Source organism: Rhizopus microsporus, assembly GCF_002708625.1.
Source record: "Rhizopus microsporus ATCC 52813 unplaced genomic scaffold scaffold_20, whole genome shotgun sequence".
Lineage (NCBI taxonomy): Eukaryota > Fungi > Mucoromycota > Mucoromycetes > Mucorales > Rhizopodaceae > Rhizopus > Rhizopus microsporus.
The window spans coordinates 238,741-251,260 of record NW_019671935.1 but is presented as its reverse complement, the minus strand read 5'-3'; the positions used below and the strand labels follow the sequence as shown (position 1 = coordinate 251,260).

Here is a 12,520-nt window from a genome sequence, read left to right as displayed (position 1 = left end):
AATTTACATATTTATTTTTTTTAAGAAAAGAGAAAGAAAGAAGGAGGAGGCTAAATGCAAAGGTTGTTTACTGCATTTTCAATTAAACGAACATCACCATCATCTAAACCACGAATAACCCTTCGCTTCTGACTCTTTGATTGAATTTCGACCATTGACGGAAGACCAAAGGCACTGGCCATCCCTCCAGCATCAACCATAGCTGCTGCTTGACTTACACTTTCTTCTGATACATAAAGTAATTTGTCAAGCTTTGAGCAGAGATCCCATATCTTTGGGGTCGAATTCGATTGCTGTATAGTAGATAATGCTATAGATGCGCGGCCATCGATCAACTGTCGAACATAGGGGTTCTTGCCATTTTGGTATTGGTCACCTATACACTTATTCGTTCTCTGTACTAAACTGATCATACATTCCAGTGTCTTTTCGCATGCATCTGTAGGTAATCGAATATAGTTTAACAAGGCTGCAAGGGTAGCTGGAATAGTAGGATGTTGAGAAAGAAGCTGATAGATGGCAGAATCACTTCCAACCGTCACAAGATTGAGAATAACCCATAATGCCTCTTTGGTCACTTTCCATTCTTCGCTTCTAGAGTAGAAAGCGTGGGATACGGTTGGCTCCCAGTTGAAATGAGTATAAGTGTGACCAGGTACAGCAAGATGGTTGATGACATTATCGATAATGGGTCTGTGTTGAATGATTTGATCAATCATCTCTTCATTGCTTGCTACCAAGTTTGAAAGGGCTAAGTAAGCGTCCTTTCTTACATCAGTTGTGGTTTGAGGTGTAAGCAGCTGCATAAAGCTTAAGAGAACAGGAGGTTGTAGTAAATTCATTGCGTGTTTGTCAGGACCATTAGATATGTTTACTATTGTCCGGATAGCAGCATGCACCACTTTTAATGGACTCGATCTATAGTCATAATAATTAGATATGGCTTATAAGCCTATTTTTTTTGGATATATGTACGTTATAAGTTCTCCTAAGCGTTCGCATAATTCAACTGAAATATCAACTCTGTAATAAAACGCGCCTACTTCATGCATATTATACAAAACACGACATAATCCCCAGCTATGCAGAAAAATGAGCGTATATGTAAAATGACGGAGTAAACTTGAACTTACCAAGCTTCCAATACTTGCTTTGGATTTTCAAACATGACGTATTTTGCAAAAGCATCAAACATGATCAAATACTACAATAGAGTTAATACTTTAAATATAAAATGGATGAATCTATACATTTTCATAATAATCAGCAGTACGATATCCTCCACGGGCCATGTTGGATAGTGACCATAGCAATGATTCTGTACTAACATCATAATCATTATCTAATAGATACAGCCTTCCTCTACCACGTCCGTCTCTTAATGCAAGGTCATAAATATCTTCATAAATATCATTCAGCACATTGACGATAGCAGTTGAACTCCCTTTTGTCATTAATTCCTCACGGTATGCAGGAGATTCACCAGCAATATTACCTAAAGCCCAAGCAGCTTGAGCTTTAAGGTAGACTTCAGCCTTTTTGCTACTGATTATTTCAAGTAAAACATCGATAAATCCAGCTTGAACAATAGCCTGTGTATGAGCAGTGGTGCCTGCCTATGAATGATATAAAGAGAATAAGTTTTTATGAAAAATTCCTAGGCATTTCTTTACAGCTATATTTGTCACAATCCAAGCGCATTCAAACTTGAGTGAATTTCCATTATCAGATTGCATCAGCTCCTTTATACGAGGCAATACACCCAAAGCTAAAATATCCTCTACATGACTTTCATCACTATTTGCTATATATACACATGGATCAGTGTATTGAATATTGCAACAGAGTTCATAATACCTTGAACCAGATACCTGCGTATACCCCTGACAGACTGCTTCATCTTATCATAGTCTGAAGAGAACAGTAGATACTTTATTGTTGGTAACTGTAATAGAATCACTGGTTAAAAATTAAAAGAAACTCAGGCATGAAAAAGACAAACTCCGTTGTCGTAAGTGAGTCTCCCCTTACAGCGCTTTTGTCCAGCTCTTCTCCAGGAGTAGGCATTTTGCCGATGGTGACATTAGAAAGTTTACGACTGATTTCTAGTAATGAATCGTCTTCAAGTTGGAATTCATCAAGTGTCATTTGCTCTAAATGTTATATTCAACAAAGCTATTGGAATAAGTTATTTTCTTTTTATATTTACTATTGATATAGACCAAGGCCTTTGTTCCCAAAAAGACAGAGAAAAAAAAAAAGATAAGAAAGAGAAAAAGGGAAAAGAATGAAATAAAGCGCAAGACGGATGAAATTTATAAATACGAGCCCTTCGTTGGAGGGGGAAAACATTTCAAGTCACGTAATATGTTTATTTCTCTATATCGCGTACTTGTGCATGCGCGTATATTGTTTCGCGTCTATTTAGTAAAATTCTTCTTTTAGTACCCAAACACCTTTGCCTTGTTCATTTTTCTCAAATTTTGCAATTTGTTGCAGCATCTTTCTAAATATAATCACTTGCTCCTTTTTTATATTTAGCGTCAAATTATCCATAATCTCTTGTGATGTCGCTCGTCCTTCGTGTTCTGATAAAAAATCACGTAGTTTAACAATCATACCTTCTCTTGTGGCGTCATCTAGAACTGTAACAGGTACAGAACCTATGTACGCATATGAATGAGCTCATATTTGGTGTATATATATATATATATAATATTTACCTTCTGTAGTAGTATCATCTTTGACCGCCGCTTTTCTTTCTTTGATTCGAGCCAATAGTGTCCTTGATGAAGGTTTTGTATTTCCAGATCCTTTAAATCCAGATATTATGCCAGATCCAAATGACGAGGTAGACGTGTCGGACATAGTATCATCATTCATGCTTTGACCAAATCTTGGAGGCGGTGTTTCTGATCTCTTTTGAAACACATATCTTGGTGCTCCTGCTGATCCAGATCGTCCTGTCCAGGTAGGTGTGCCGATATCCATAGCTCGTCTGAGTCTTCTCGATTCTTTTAATGCAGCTGCTGCGCGTTGAGCTACTAGGTTCGCTATAGGTAGTGGTTAGTTCGCATATCAAAAATTTGATCTCTCACACAAACCTTCTCTTTCAACAATCATTGCATCATGAGTATCTGAATTTATGATTTGATCATGCTGTAAGGCGCTTTGAATTCCTGTCATCTCAAATAAACTTTGCAACACATGATCCTCTTCTTGTTCTAGTCTATTCTTATGCTCTTCTTCCTCAAAATGTTCACCAGCACTAATTTATGGATTAATACTCATATCATGTCATATCTAGGACTTACTATTGCTCTAATGCATTCACGCCTTCCAATGACTTTAGCTGGCCCTCGTCATCTTGATTCGTTTGCTTCTTCTTATTATAGCTTACTTCAGTACCTTTGAAAAGACGTCCAGTTTCGGTCTCTGTACTATCTTCTGTGGCTAGTGTAAAAAGAGACTGTAGGTTACTGGCATCAAAGAACCGCTTCTGTTTTGGATCCTTCAATATTTTGTTGGTCAAGAATTGTTTATAAATTTGTCTGTGATAGATCTTTTCTTCAATTGTTCCACTTGTCATCAATCGATAAATCGTCACATCTTTCTTTTGACCTAAACGCCACGCCCTTTCTCTGGCTTGAACATCAGTAGAAGGGTTCTATACCAAATAGTGTGAATAATAACAAAAGTATGCCAAACCGAATGCATACCCAGTCAGGATCAAACAAGATCACACGATCTGCTCCTGTCAAATTAAGACCTAATCCGCCTACTTTGGTAGTCAAAAGGAATACAAAGATATGCTTGTTATCATTGTATTCGTTCACGAGAGCCATACGTTGGTTCACAGGCGTTGTACCATCCATACGCAAGTACCGGTAGTCCAGACGCCTGATCATCGTCTCCATAATATCTAACATTTGTCGTGTTTGACAAAACAAAAGAACGCGATGATGCTGCTGCTTCCACATCTTGAGTAATGCTCTCACGACAACCATTTTTCCACTTCGCTCAGGGTTTCCATAATCTGGATTCCCTTCTGTGATGGTCAGATCAACCAGGTCAGGATGGTTACAAATCTTTCGAACAATATCTATGCCATAAAGCACCTGACGATGGCGCTCGAGGATGGCGTCCATTTCTTTTGAATGGATAAATTGTAAATAAGCCTCTCTTTGTGGCTTTGTCAGTTTACAAAACAAGACTTGTTCATTCTTCTTGGGTAAGTCAGCAGCTACATCAACCTTCATACGTCGTAGCAGATAAGGATTGATCAAATCTCGTAGCATACAGGCACACTTGTAGGCTGTTTGCACCTGAATGTTGGTTGCATTAGCATATCCACCTATACTTATAGGCACTGAAAACTGTGATTGAAAGATAGGCAGGGTCTATTATAACTTTTTTGCTCAGCATAAAACAATAAATAATATGTATATATCTTACACCAAGCCTCCCAGGAAATATGAAATCGAATAAAGACCATAATTCTTTCAAGTTGTTTTGAATGGGCGTGCCTGACAGGATGATTCTATGCGGAGTCTAAAAAACTAAGCGTAGTTCTGCATAATACAGAAAAAAGACGTATTACCTTAAATTGCTTAACAGCCAGCGTTGTTTCTGAATCAGGGTTTCTTATTTTATGACCTTCGTCTAATACAATATATCCCCACTGATGCTTCAATAAGACCTCTCTATATGATTGGACACCACTGTATGTCGTGATAAGTACACCGCCAAGCTTTATGTATTTTTTCACCAAGGCAGAGACTCTTCTTCCAGCCTTAGTTCCCAAGATACTCTTTTTCTTTTTTATCTTCTTTTTTTTAAAAACGAGTTTCCCTCGACTATTAAACTCAAAGTCATCTTCTTTCACATCTTCCACACCTTCCATATCCTCCATTTCTTCATCCTCTGAGCTGGTGTAAGTACCCGTTTTTACACCACTTCCACTTGAATGCAAGATGGCAACACGAAGCGGGGGCCACCAGCTATGGAATTCCTGTACCCATTGTTTCATCACAGTCGCAGGACATACGACAACACATGCCTTACCCGGACCCAGCATGTTTGAATAATGTAAGCTTGCCAAGAATGCAACCGCTTGAATAGTCTTTCCCAGACCCATCTCATCACCAAGTATACCTCCGACCTCTTGTCGATGCAGTTCCCAGAGCCATTGTACACCTTTTGTTAAAAAGACATTAGCAAGTACTAGGTATTTGAAATGGACTTACATGTCTTTTGATAATCAAAAAGGCAACTCCAGAGCTCTCCTGGAACTCTTAAGCCTCCCTCTAGCTCGTGATCTTCAAAATCTGGATGTGGCTGATATATCTCATCTTCATTCAATTCCTCTCCACTTGTTTTTTCCTTGATCTCTTCAAGAGACATAGAAGCGGCTTCCTCCTACAAGTGCTTTTAGAAACCAAATTATTTGAGACATCAAACCTTACATGAGTTGTTCTGTATCTCATCATAGTTCTGTTCAGTATCCATTCTCTAAGTCTATGCTTATAATTAGATTCGTTCCCATCGTCCTCATAAATTTCGTCTAATTTTGGAACTGTATGTTTTCTCTCTTCATCCTCTTCCTCTTCTTCGCTTAACTCATACGCATCATCCTCTTCACGCTGTCTCTTCTTTTGCCGCTCAAGCTTGATGTCTTCTGCTTGATGAATAGGTGCATGAAGGTTCTGATGCGATATAGGTTCAGCATATCGTGAGCCGGGCAAAGCAAGTGCAGGCTCTTCTGTTATCGTAGCCTTGTGCTGATCTTCAGACAATTTAGAGAATGGCGTTATTTTACCCGTTCGAATTAAATATTCTCGCTGAGTCTCATCCATCTGTCGTTCGCTCGTTGTTGCTACTGCTGGAGGCACAGCCATCCTTCGTCTCTCTCTATCCTTCATTCGATTCACAATATCCCTTTCGTCTCTTGTTGCTTCACGCAATTTCTTTGTATGCTCATTAATCTTGGGTATCAGTTTATCTACAGTGCCCGTTTCTTTCAACTTTATCTTTAACTTGTCAAGTTGCTCCTGTGCAGCACTAACAATGTATAAGCTTGTATTTATTTATTTAAAAAGCCATAAACTCACGCTTTTTCTTTTCTTGCTTTCTCTAATCTTTTCATATCAAGTTCATCCTCTCGTTCAGCTATGGCTTTGTCAGCCTTATAAAGGTTGAATACAAGTTGTTATTTCACCCTTTCTTTTTCTTCACCTTTTCCATGAGTGACTTTTCTAGTTCGTTTTGATCAACAAGATCAACTCCAAGGTCATGTAATTCATTATCTACAGTTGTGTTCAAGTCATTGTCTTCATTAGTTTTATTATTACTTGACATCACAAATATAATAACAATAATAATAATAATAATAAAAAAGAAAACCGCAGTCTATGAAGTAAACCCCTTCCATTGACTCTCTTTCCTTGTTTGGATTATCGTACCTTCTTGGGCCAATTGAAATGGTTCATGACATCAAATAATCATAATGCGCCTCAAACTGAGCCTTTTTTCTTTGTTATTCATTTGGATTGTCCATTGTTTCCCTTATTTTGTACACATTAGGGCTATCATATAAATATATCTCTAGCCGCAACTGACTGTATCCAACTTTTATAATGTAAAAGGAATGCGTATAGCTTTAATCAGAGTCGATCCATCTCCAGAATACGGACCATATACTTTATCAATGTGTAACACTGTACAATCTGCAGCACATCCCCTTTTTAATACACACGAAGCATTTTTTTAAGCAAACGAAGCGTATACCGAAAAGTAATGATGTATGTATGGTTGGCTCCCTTTAACACAATAAATGTAAGCAATGTGATTTCTGAATAAAGCGTATATTTAACCAAAGAAACACGAGTTCTTTTACATAAAAACAAAAAAACTAAATACAAACATAAACTGCATCATCTAAAGAGTCTTGTCAAAGATAGCACCAAGAGAAGCCCAGACAGCCTTGGGGGATTGAGAAGCATCAACACCATACCAGATACCCTTCTTTTTGTAATATTCAACAACAGGAACGGTTTGTTTATGGAAAGCATCCAAACGCTTCTTTAATGACTCGACGTTATCATCGGAACGATGGATAAGAGGCTCACCTGTAACATCATCCTTCATGGGAACCTTGGGAGGACTAGTCGATGATCAGTCTATGTTTATATATACAAACGTGTCACTTACTTGAATTCTGTGTGATAAGTTCTACCGGAAGTAGGATGAATCAAACGACCAGTGATACGGGAGACAAGAAGGTTATCGTCAATCACTAATTCAACGACAGAGTTTAAAGGCTTCTTTCTGGCTTCAAGCATTTCATCCAACTTTTCAGCTTGAACGACAGTACGAGGGAAACCATCGAGAATGAAACTAATCATTTATAAGTATGTCTTCGCGTTTTATATCAATTGATAAATACTTTACCCATTCTTACATTCAGGATTGTTATCCAAGTTTTCTTGAATCATACCAACAACAATTTCATCAGAGACGAGTCCACCATCATCCATGATCTTCTTGGCGGCTAAACCAAGAGGAGTTTTGGCAGCAACAGCAGCTCTGAGCATATCGCCAGTAGCCAAATGACAAACACAAAACTTTTCCTTGATGGCAGGAGCTTGCGTTCCCTTACCGGCACCAGGAGGGCCCATGAGGACCATACGAAGTTGTTGCTTGGGTAAGCTGTCTTCAACCTTTTTTTCAAGAGCTTCAAACTTGGCATGGAGAGAGTCAATGTTCTTTTTGATCTCCTCAAGGATTGCTGAATGCTTGTCGGCCATCGTGCTCGTGTTTGTTGTTTGATTAAACAAATGAAAAAAAAAAGAAAAAGGAAAAAATAGGTACTTTTTAAATGTGATTATTTTTGCAGGGGTGGAGTTTAAACTTGATAAGATGTGTACGATATACAGTCATATCCACCTAAATTTTATACTCTTTTAGTATTTCATACTGAAATTGATTTAGACACCTGCACGTAAATGTCTAAATCCTGTTGAAGGGAACCATGTTCTCTACAGCAGCTTCTCCTATGAATACTGAGGGCCTTCTTTCACCTCTCTCCAAATAACCAAAGAGATATCGAGCTTGTATTTGTATCTCTGTTCTATTGCATATTGCAAACTTACAATCTAATATACTATGGGATGTTCGCCATTAGAAAGCTTCTTCTGCTCCAATCATTTCTATTTGTAGTTGTTACCGACCAAAGTAAATGAAGTTTCAAAAAGTACGTTAAATAGCACCGATCTTATCTCCCTCATTTCATAAAAGAATACCTTTGACATTCGAAACTCATTTATGTCTGCAAGGATACTCTTGGAGCTGCCTTGATCTTTGAAGGAGTTTCTTCTGCGATATTCCAAGGGCGCCGCTGACATAACTCTTATGAGTGAGATAGTTGGTGTAACATCTTCGTCAATCATATGATAGAGTTTCTTTTTGTCTTTGTAAGGTTATTTGATCAAAGTGTGTTCTTTAATAATAAGTAACCACATGTGGACAGCTGTAGACAATCAACAATTAGAACACAAAAGTCATATGAGATTAATTTTGAGAACATAGGCATTATCATCGTGTTGTGGTGATTGTCACAGAGTAAAAAATCTACCGTGGCGTACTTTTTTACAACATATCAATTGCGCATATTCGTTATTGAACGTTGTTGATCTCCCCAATTTAGCCACTTGTTCTCTTTAGAATAACAACAACAGTGTAAAAGAGTCTTTCGGTGGTTGAATTGGCTGTATACAGCATGTATCTGCCTATATCAGGGTATAGATAAAGAAAATAGATGGGAAAGCTTCTGGTCTATTGGAGTACTTTTGAGGGAAACAAGCATATGCAGAGTGTATTACTTTTCAAGAGATATTGAGTAGCAGCCTTCAGTCGTACATTAAATGTACTTCTCTTTATAAATCATCCCCCTCCTTTTTTTATCTTCTTGTAAGCAGAATTTAAGTTTTTCTTTTTGAAATACTACTCACTGTTCTTGAATTTCTTACAATAAACTTTTATGAACCATTTAACAAGCGTCTTGACTACAACATCTTCATTAGAACTTTGAAATAGAAAAGTAATTTCAACAGTGTCTTCAATAGACATACGAATGCTGTTTTAAAGCATGTCGAGATTTCTTCAGGCACCTAAAATAAAGCATCAAAGTTTGATGCCCGAATACACAGCATTTATCCATTAGAAATCATCGCTTTGAAGTTGACTTTGAATGCAGCGTCCACATTAAGCTTTTCTTGGCAGGCTTCATTTTCATTAATGTCAATTTTTTGCTTTCATCTATCAATTGTATACACAAACAACATTATTTGAGCTAAAAGATAAGCCAGTTTTTTCTTTTGTCAAGAGCAAAGTTCCAACTGAGTCACTTTCTTTTTGAAAGTCTATTTCCATAACCCTCTATTGATAACTGCTTTACGTAGCAAGGTTTGTTAAACTGTTTCTTGATCAAAGAATTTGCTTTTATGGCTCTGATCCTTTCGTTGTCGATTTATTCAACTTGTCAAAAGGAAGCTTTAAGGACTGTTTTTTTTTGCTCCGGTCAATCTTTTTGTCAAATAACCTATTGATGGTTCCTGTTTTGCCTCATTGGTCGACGTCATACTTGATATTTGGGGAAATTCTCAAGAGCTTTGATTGGTAGAGCGTATTTGAGTAAGCCATATTTAAAGGCTTGCTTCGCGTGGTTTTGAACAGGTTCAATGTTTTGTGCTTTTGCATGGTCATAGTTAGACATTCGTGCCACGATGTGCGGCTTAGAAAGGCGTAAAGTAAAAATTTTATTTTATTGTAATTCTATCATCACAATCGAGATCGGAGTCAAGGTAACCGCTGTTGTGATAGGAGCAACATATACAGTCTTTTCAGAAAGTAAAGTCGCATTTTTGCAATTTTTATAATACAATTTATACGAAAAGCGACAAGTCAGCGCGACATCTCTTTCCGGAAATGGTGTAATTAAGTGTTTATTTGTAAACTTCAAAGACCGTAGAAGCCACTTAATTAAACACTATTAATTTAATGCATTCAATTCATGATTAGGATTAATCTTATTAGTATCTTTGCACTTTAGAGTGACTACAAAGATAACAACAACAGTATTGAACTTTAGCATACACAAAGTTATCAAAGGGTATTTGATACTCATTAAAAAAAAAAAAGCATTTACAAGAACTGTTGTATAGCCTGATCCAATGATAATCCAATCAATTCTGGCCCTCTGGATTTGGCATAGCGAAAAAGAAGAAAAAATATCCAGCTCGGACTTTGTATGGATGCATAGATATTGTTTCTGCTTAATTCAAATCATCTTGCAGAAAAAAATAAGGAGTGAGCGAGCATATGAAAGGAGAATTGCAGAATAAGTCAGCATACAGTCATCACGGTCCAGTAAATAACAGATGCATTGATTCCATCTTTAACCTATTTTATAAGCTTCGTGTTACAAGGCACAAGAAATAAAATAACAAAATGGTTTTCATATACCTCCTTTTCTTTTTTCTTTTTAATTTTTCTTTTTTTTTTTTCACTCCTTTTGAAAATAGGCTCAAGTAACCATAGAAGCAGCAACAGCCTTTTATAGAACATAACAACAAAAAAGAAGCTTTTTTTCTTTTAAAAGGAAAACTATAGATGTTTCATTCTTCTGGTCTTAGATATGAACAATATTTGATTCGCTCTGCAAAGCAAGACTCAAAGCATACACTTCATAAAAAACGCTCTTCACTCGAATCTGAAATATCAGCCGGAGCTGATAGCGGATATACCTCCTCATCGTTCACTCCCACATGCTCAATTGTATCAACTCCAACCACTATTTCAACTTCAACTATAACAACAACCGATGAGAACAAAAAGCCTCACATTACTGGTCCACCAAAAAAGAAAAAAAGATACCACCAAACCCCTCGCCAACCCGATCTAGTCTATTCTTGCCCGAGGCCTCTAGCGTTTCCGTTTCACAACGATGACCATTTCTTACCTATTGCGGAAGCTGATCCTCGCGATGTTGCTCGAGTATCGCCACCGTCTATCAATAGAGCTTCATCTATTCAATCAAAAAGTACAACCAGCATTAGTCGTCATGATGCAGATTCCTCATACAGTAGAAGATCCTCTGTCTTGAGCTCAATACAACGAGGCACCGTGCGTTCAATAAGATCCCTCTTTCAGTTACCGGATTCCCTGAGTAACCTGAGCCAGAGGACCACACAGACGTCGATTATTACTACAGATCCGCCCCTTGAAAGATTAGAGATAAAAAAGGGAACAGTTCAGTCACTAAAGGACTTCTTCTCAAAGCGACAACCGCCACAGACATCGTCATCCATTGTATCACCTGCATCTCCCAAGCGTGGTCAGCTTGGTACAACCATCGGCTCTATTCAGACGAACAAAACGACCAATGATTCTAGAGCATCTTTAAAGAAAAATAGTAATCCTAGTAGTAGTAGTTGCACCAAATTATCAAGTAACCCCAGTTCCAAAAAATCTTTTACCTCACGTGCTTCAGAATTCGCTAGTCGTGCCTTCTGGAAAAAACCAGCGGAATCTACTACGTCTTGTTCTGTTAAGCAACCAAATGTATTAACTACACCTAGAGTCGATCGACCTGCGGCACAGAAACCTCTTCCAGAACCACCGAAAAAGAAGACTATAAAATCTGAAGTAAAGAAGATATCTGCTCGTGTGATATCTTCATTCCGTCCAACACCAAAAGCAGATAAAATTGACAAGCCAAGCAAGCCATCTTTATTTTCATTTAAAAAGAATAATGATGAATCACTTAAAAAGAAACCTAGTGCTGCGGCAACGACAATACCAGAAGAACCCTCCAAAGTTGGTAAATTATGGAAGAGTTTCAAGAACTTGATGACAGGTAAAAAGTCATCTCGTGTAGGAGTATTGTAGATTCTTTCTATTTTTTATATATGCCCATATATATCCCCCCCCCCTTGTTTTAATTCTTATTACCATTTACCTATTATCTTAACTGTATACCATTCTTTATTTATGTCAATCCTCTCTTTTTATGCAATTCTTTAAGTTGAACATTTTTGTGTATTAAAAAAAAATGTTGTATTTTAAACTTTTTAAGCTAATGCGCCTCTCATTTCTCTGGTATTTTTATGCCCTTTTAAAATAAAAGAAAGAGTCAGACTGTTTATTTTTAATGATAAAATAACCAAATTTGGTGAATAAAATATGATTACTTCTCCGGCTTAAAAATGACTCACTGAATATGATCTGTTACTGTACATTGGATTGGCTGTAGAGAGCATAGTTTCACCTGTATTAAAGTGATGATGTTATTGATAAGATGATAAATATAGGTAAGTTGTCCAAAAATTAATAAATGGGCTGAATTTCAAGCCTAAAAACTGTAAGCAATGAGTAAGCATTTGTCAACAATAAACTCGTTACTTTTCATATTTAAAGCCCCAGCTCGAATTTATGCTTTTTTTTTAATTTCTTTTTCTAAAAA

General features: G+C 37.2%; 4 protein-coding genes across 4 annotated transcripts; 1 reads left to right on the top strand and 3 right to left on the bottom strand.

Annotated features, from left to right (window-relative positions):
* Positions 1-16: 16 nt before the first annotated feature.
* On the bottom strand, positions 17-2,262 carry RHIMIDRAFT_68282 (ARM repeat-containing protein). Its single transcript, XM_023615559.1, has 7 exons — positions 2,210-2,262; positions 1,858-2,153; positions 1,674-1,804; positions 1,251-1,616; positions 1,134-1,204; positions 976-1,080; positions 17-918 (listed from the first exon to the last, which is right to left on the bottom strand). The coding sequence occupies exons 2-7, from the start codon at positions 1,898-1,900 to the stop codon at positions 51-53; spliced, it is 1,584 nt and encodes a 527-aa protein (XP_023462668.1). The 5' UTR covers positions 1,901-2,153; positions 2,210-2,262; the 3' UTR covers positions 17-50.
* Positions 2,263-2,685: 423 nt separating this feature from the next.
* Positions 2,686-6,357, bottom strand: RHIMIDRAFT_207293 (uncharacterized protein; the record flags this gene model as incomplete). The annotated part of the gene is made up of 11 exons (XM_023606979.1): positions 2,686-3,053; positions 3,105-3,268; positions 3,315-3,667; positions 3,720-4,400; positions 4,456-4,551; positions 4,601-4,816; positions 4,886-5,196; positions 5,247-5,364; positions 5,466-6,075; positions 6,111-6,184; positions 6,235-6,357. 11 exons carry the CDS (start codon positions 6,355-6,357, stop codon positions 2,686-2,688), a joined length of 3,114 nt encoding a protein of 1,037 aa, XP_023462667.1.
* A 579-nt stretch (positions 6,358-6,936) lies between these two features.
* Positions 6,937-7,805, bottom strand: RHIMIDRAFT_286281 (adenylate kinase 1; the record flags this gene model as incomplete). The annotated part of the gene is made up of 3 exons (XM_023613368.1): positions 6,937-7,162; positions 7,210-7,395; positions 7,450-7,805. The coding sequence occupies 3 exons, from the start codon at positions 7,803-7,805 to the stop codon at positions 6,937-6,939; spliced, it is 768 nt and encodes a 255-aa protein (XP_023462666.1).
* A 2,759-nt stretch (positions 7,806-10,564) lies between these two features.
* Positions 10,565-12,143, top strand: RHIMIDRAFT_267230 (uncharacterized protein). The gene has a single exon (XM_023611984.1). It carries the CDS (start codon positions 10,669-10,671, stop codon positions 11,944-11,946), a length of 1,278 nt encoding a protein of 425 aa, XP_023462665.1. The 5' UTR covers positions 10,565-10,668; the 3' UTR covers positions 11,947-12,143.
* Positions 12,144-12,520: the final 377 nt, after the last annotated feature.

Coding starts and splice junctions, on each gene's coding strand:
- RHIMIDRAFT_267230 (XM_023611984.1), top strand. CDS start 10,669: ATGTTTCATTCTTCTGGTCTTAGATATGAACAATATTTGATTCGCTCT.
- RHIMIDRAFT_68282 (XM_023615559.1), bottom strand. CDS start 1,900: ATGAAGCAGTCTGTCAGGGGTATACGCAGGTATCTGGTTCAAG. Junction 1,617..1,673: donor GGATTGTGACAAATATAGCT/GTAAAGAAATGC, acceptor TATCATTCATAG/GCAGGCACCACTGCTCATAC. Junction 919..975: donor CGCTTAGGAGAACTTATAAC/GTACATATATCC, acceptor TTATGACTATAG/ATCGAGTCCATTAAAAGTGG.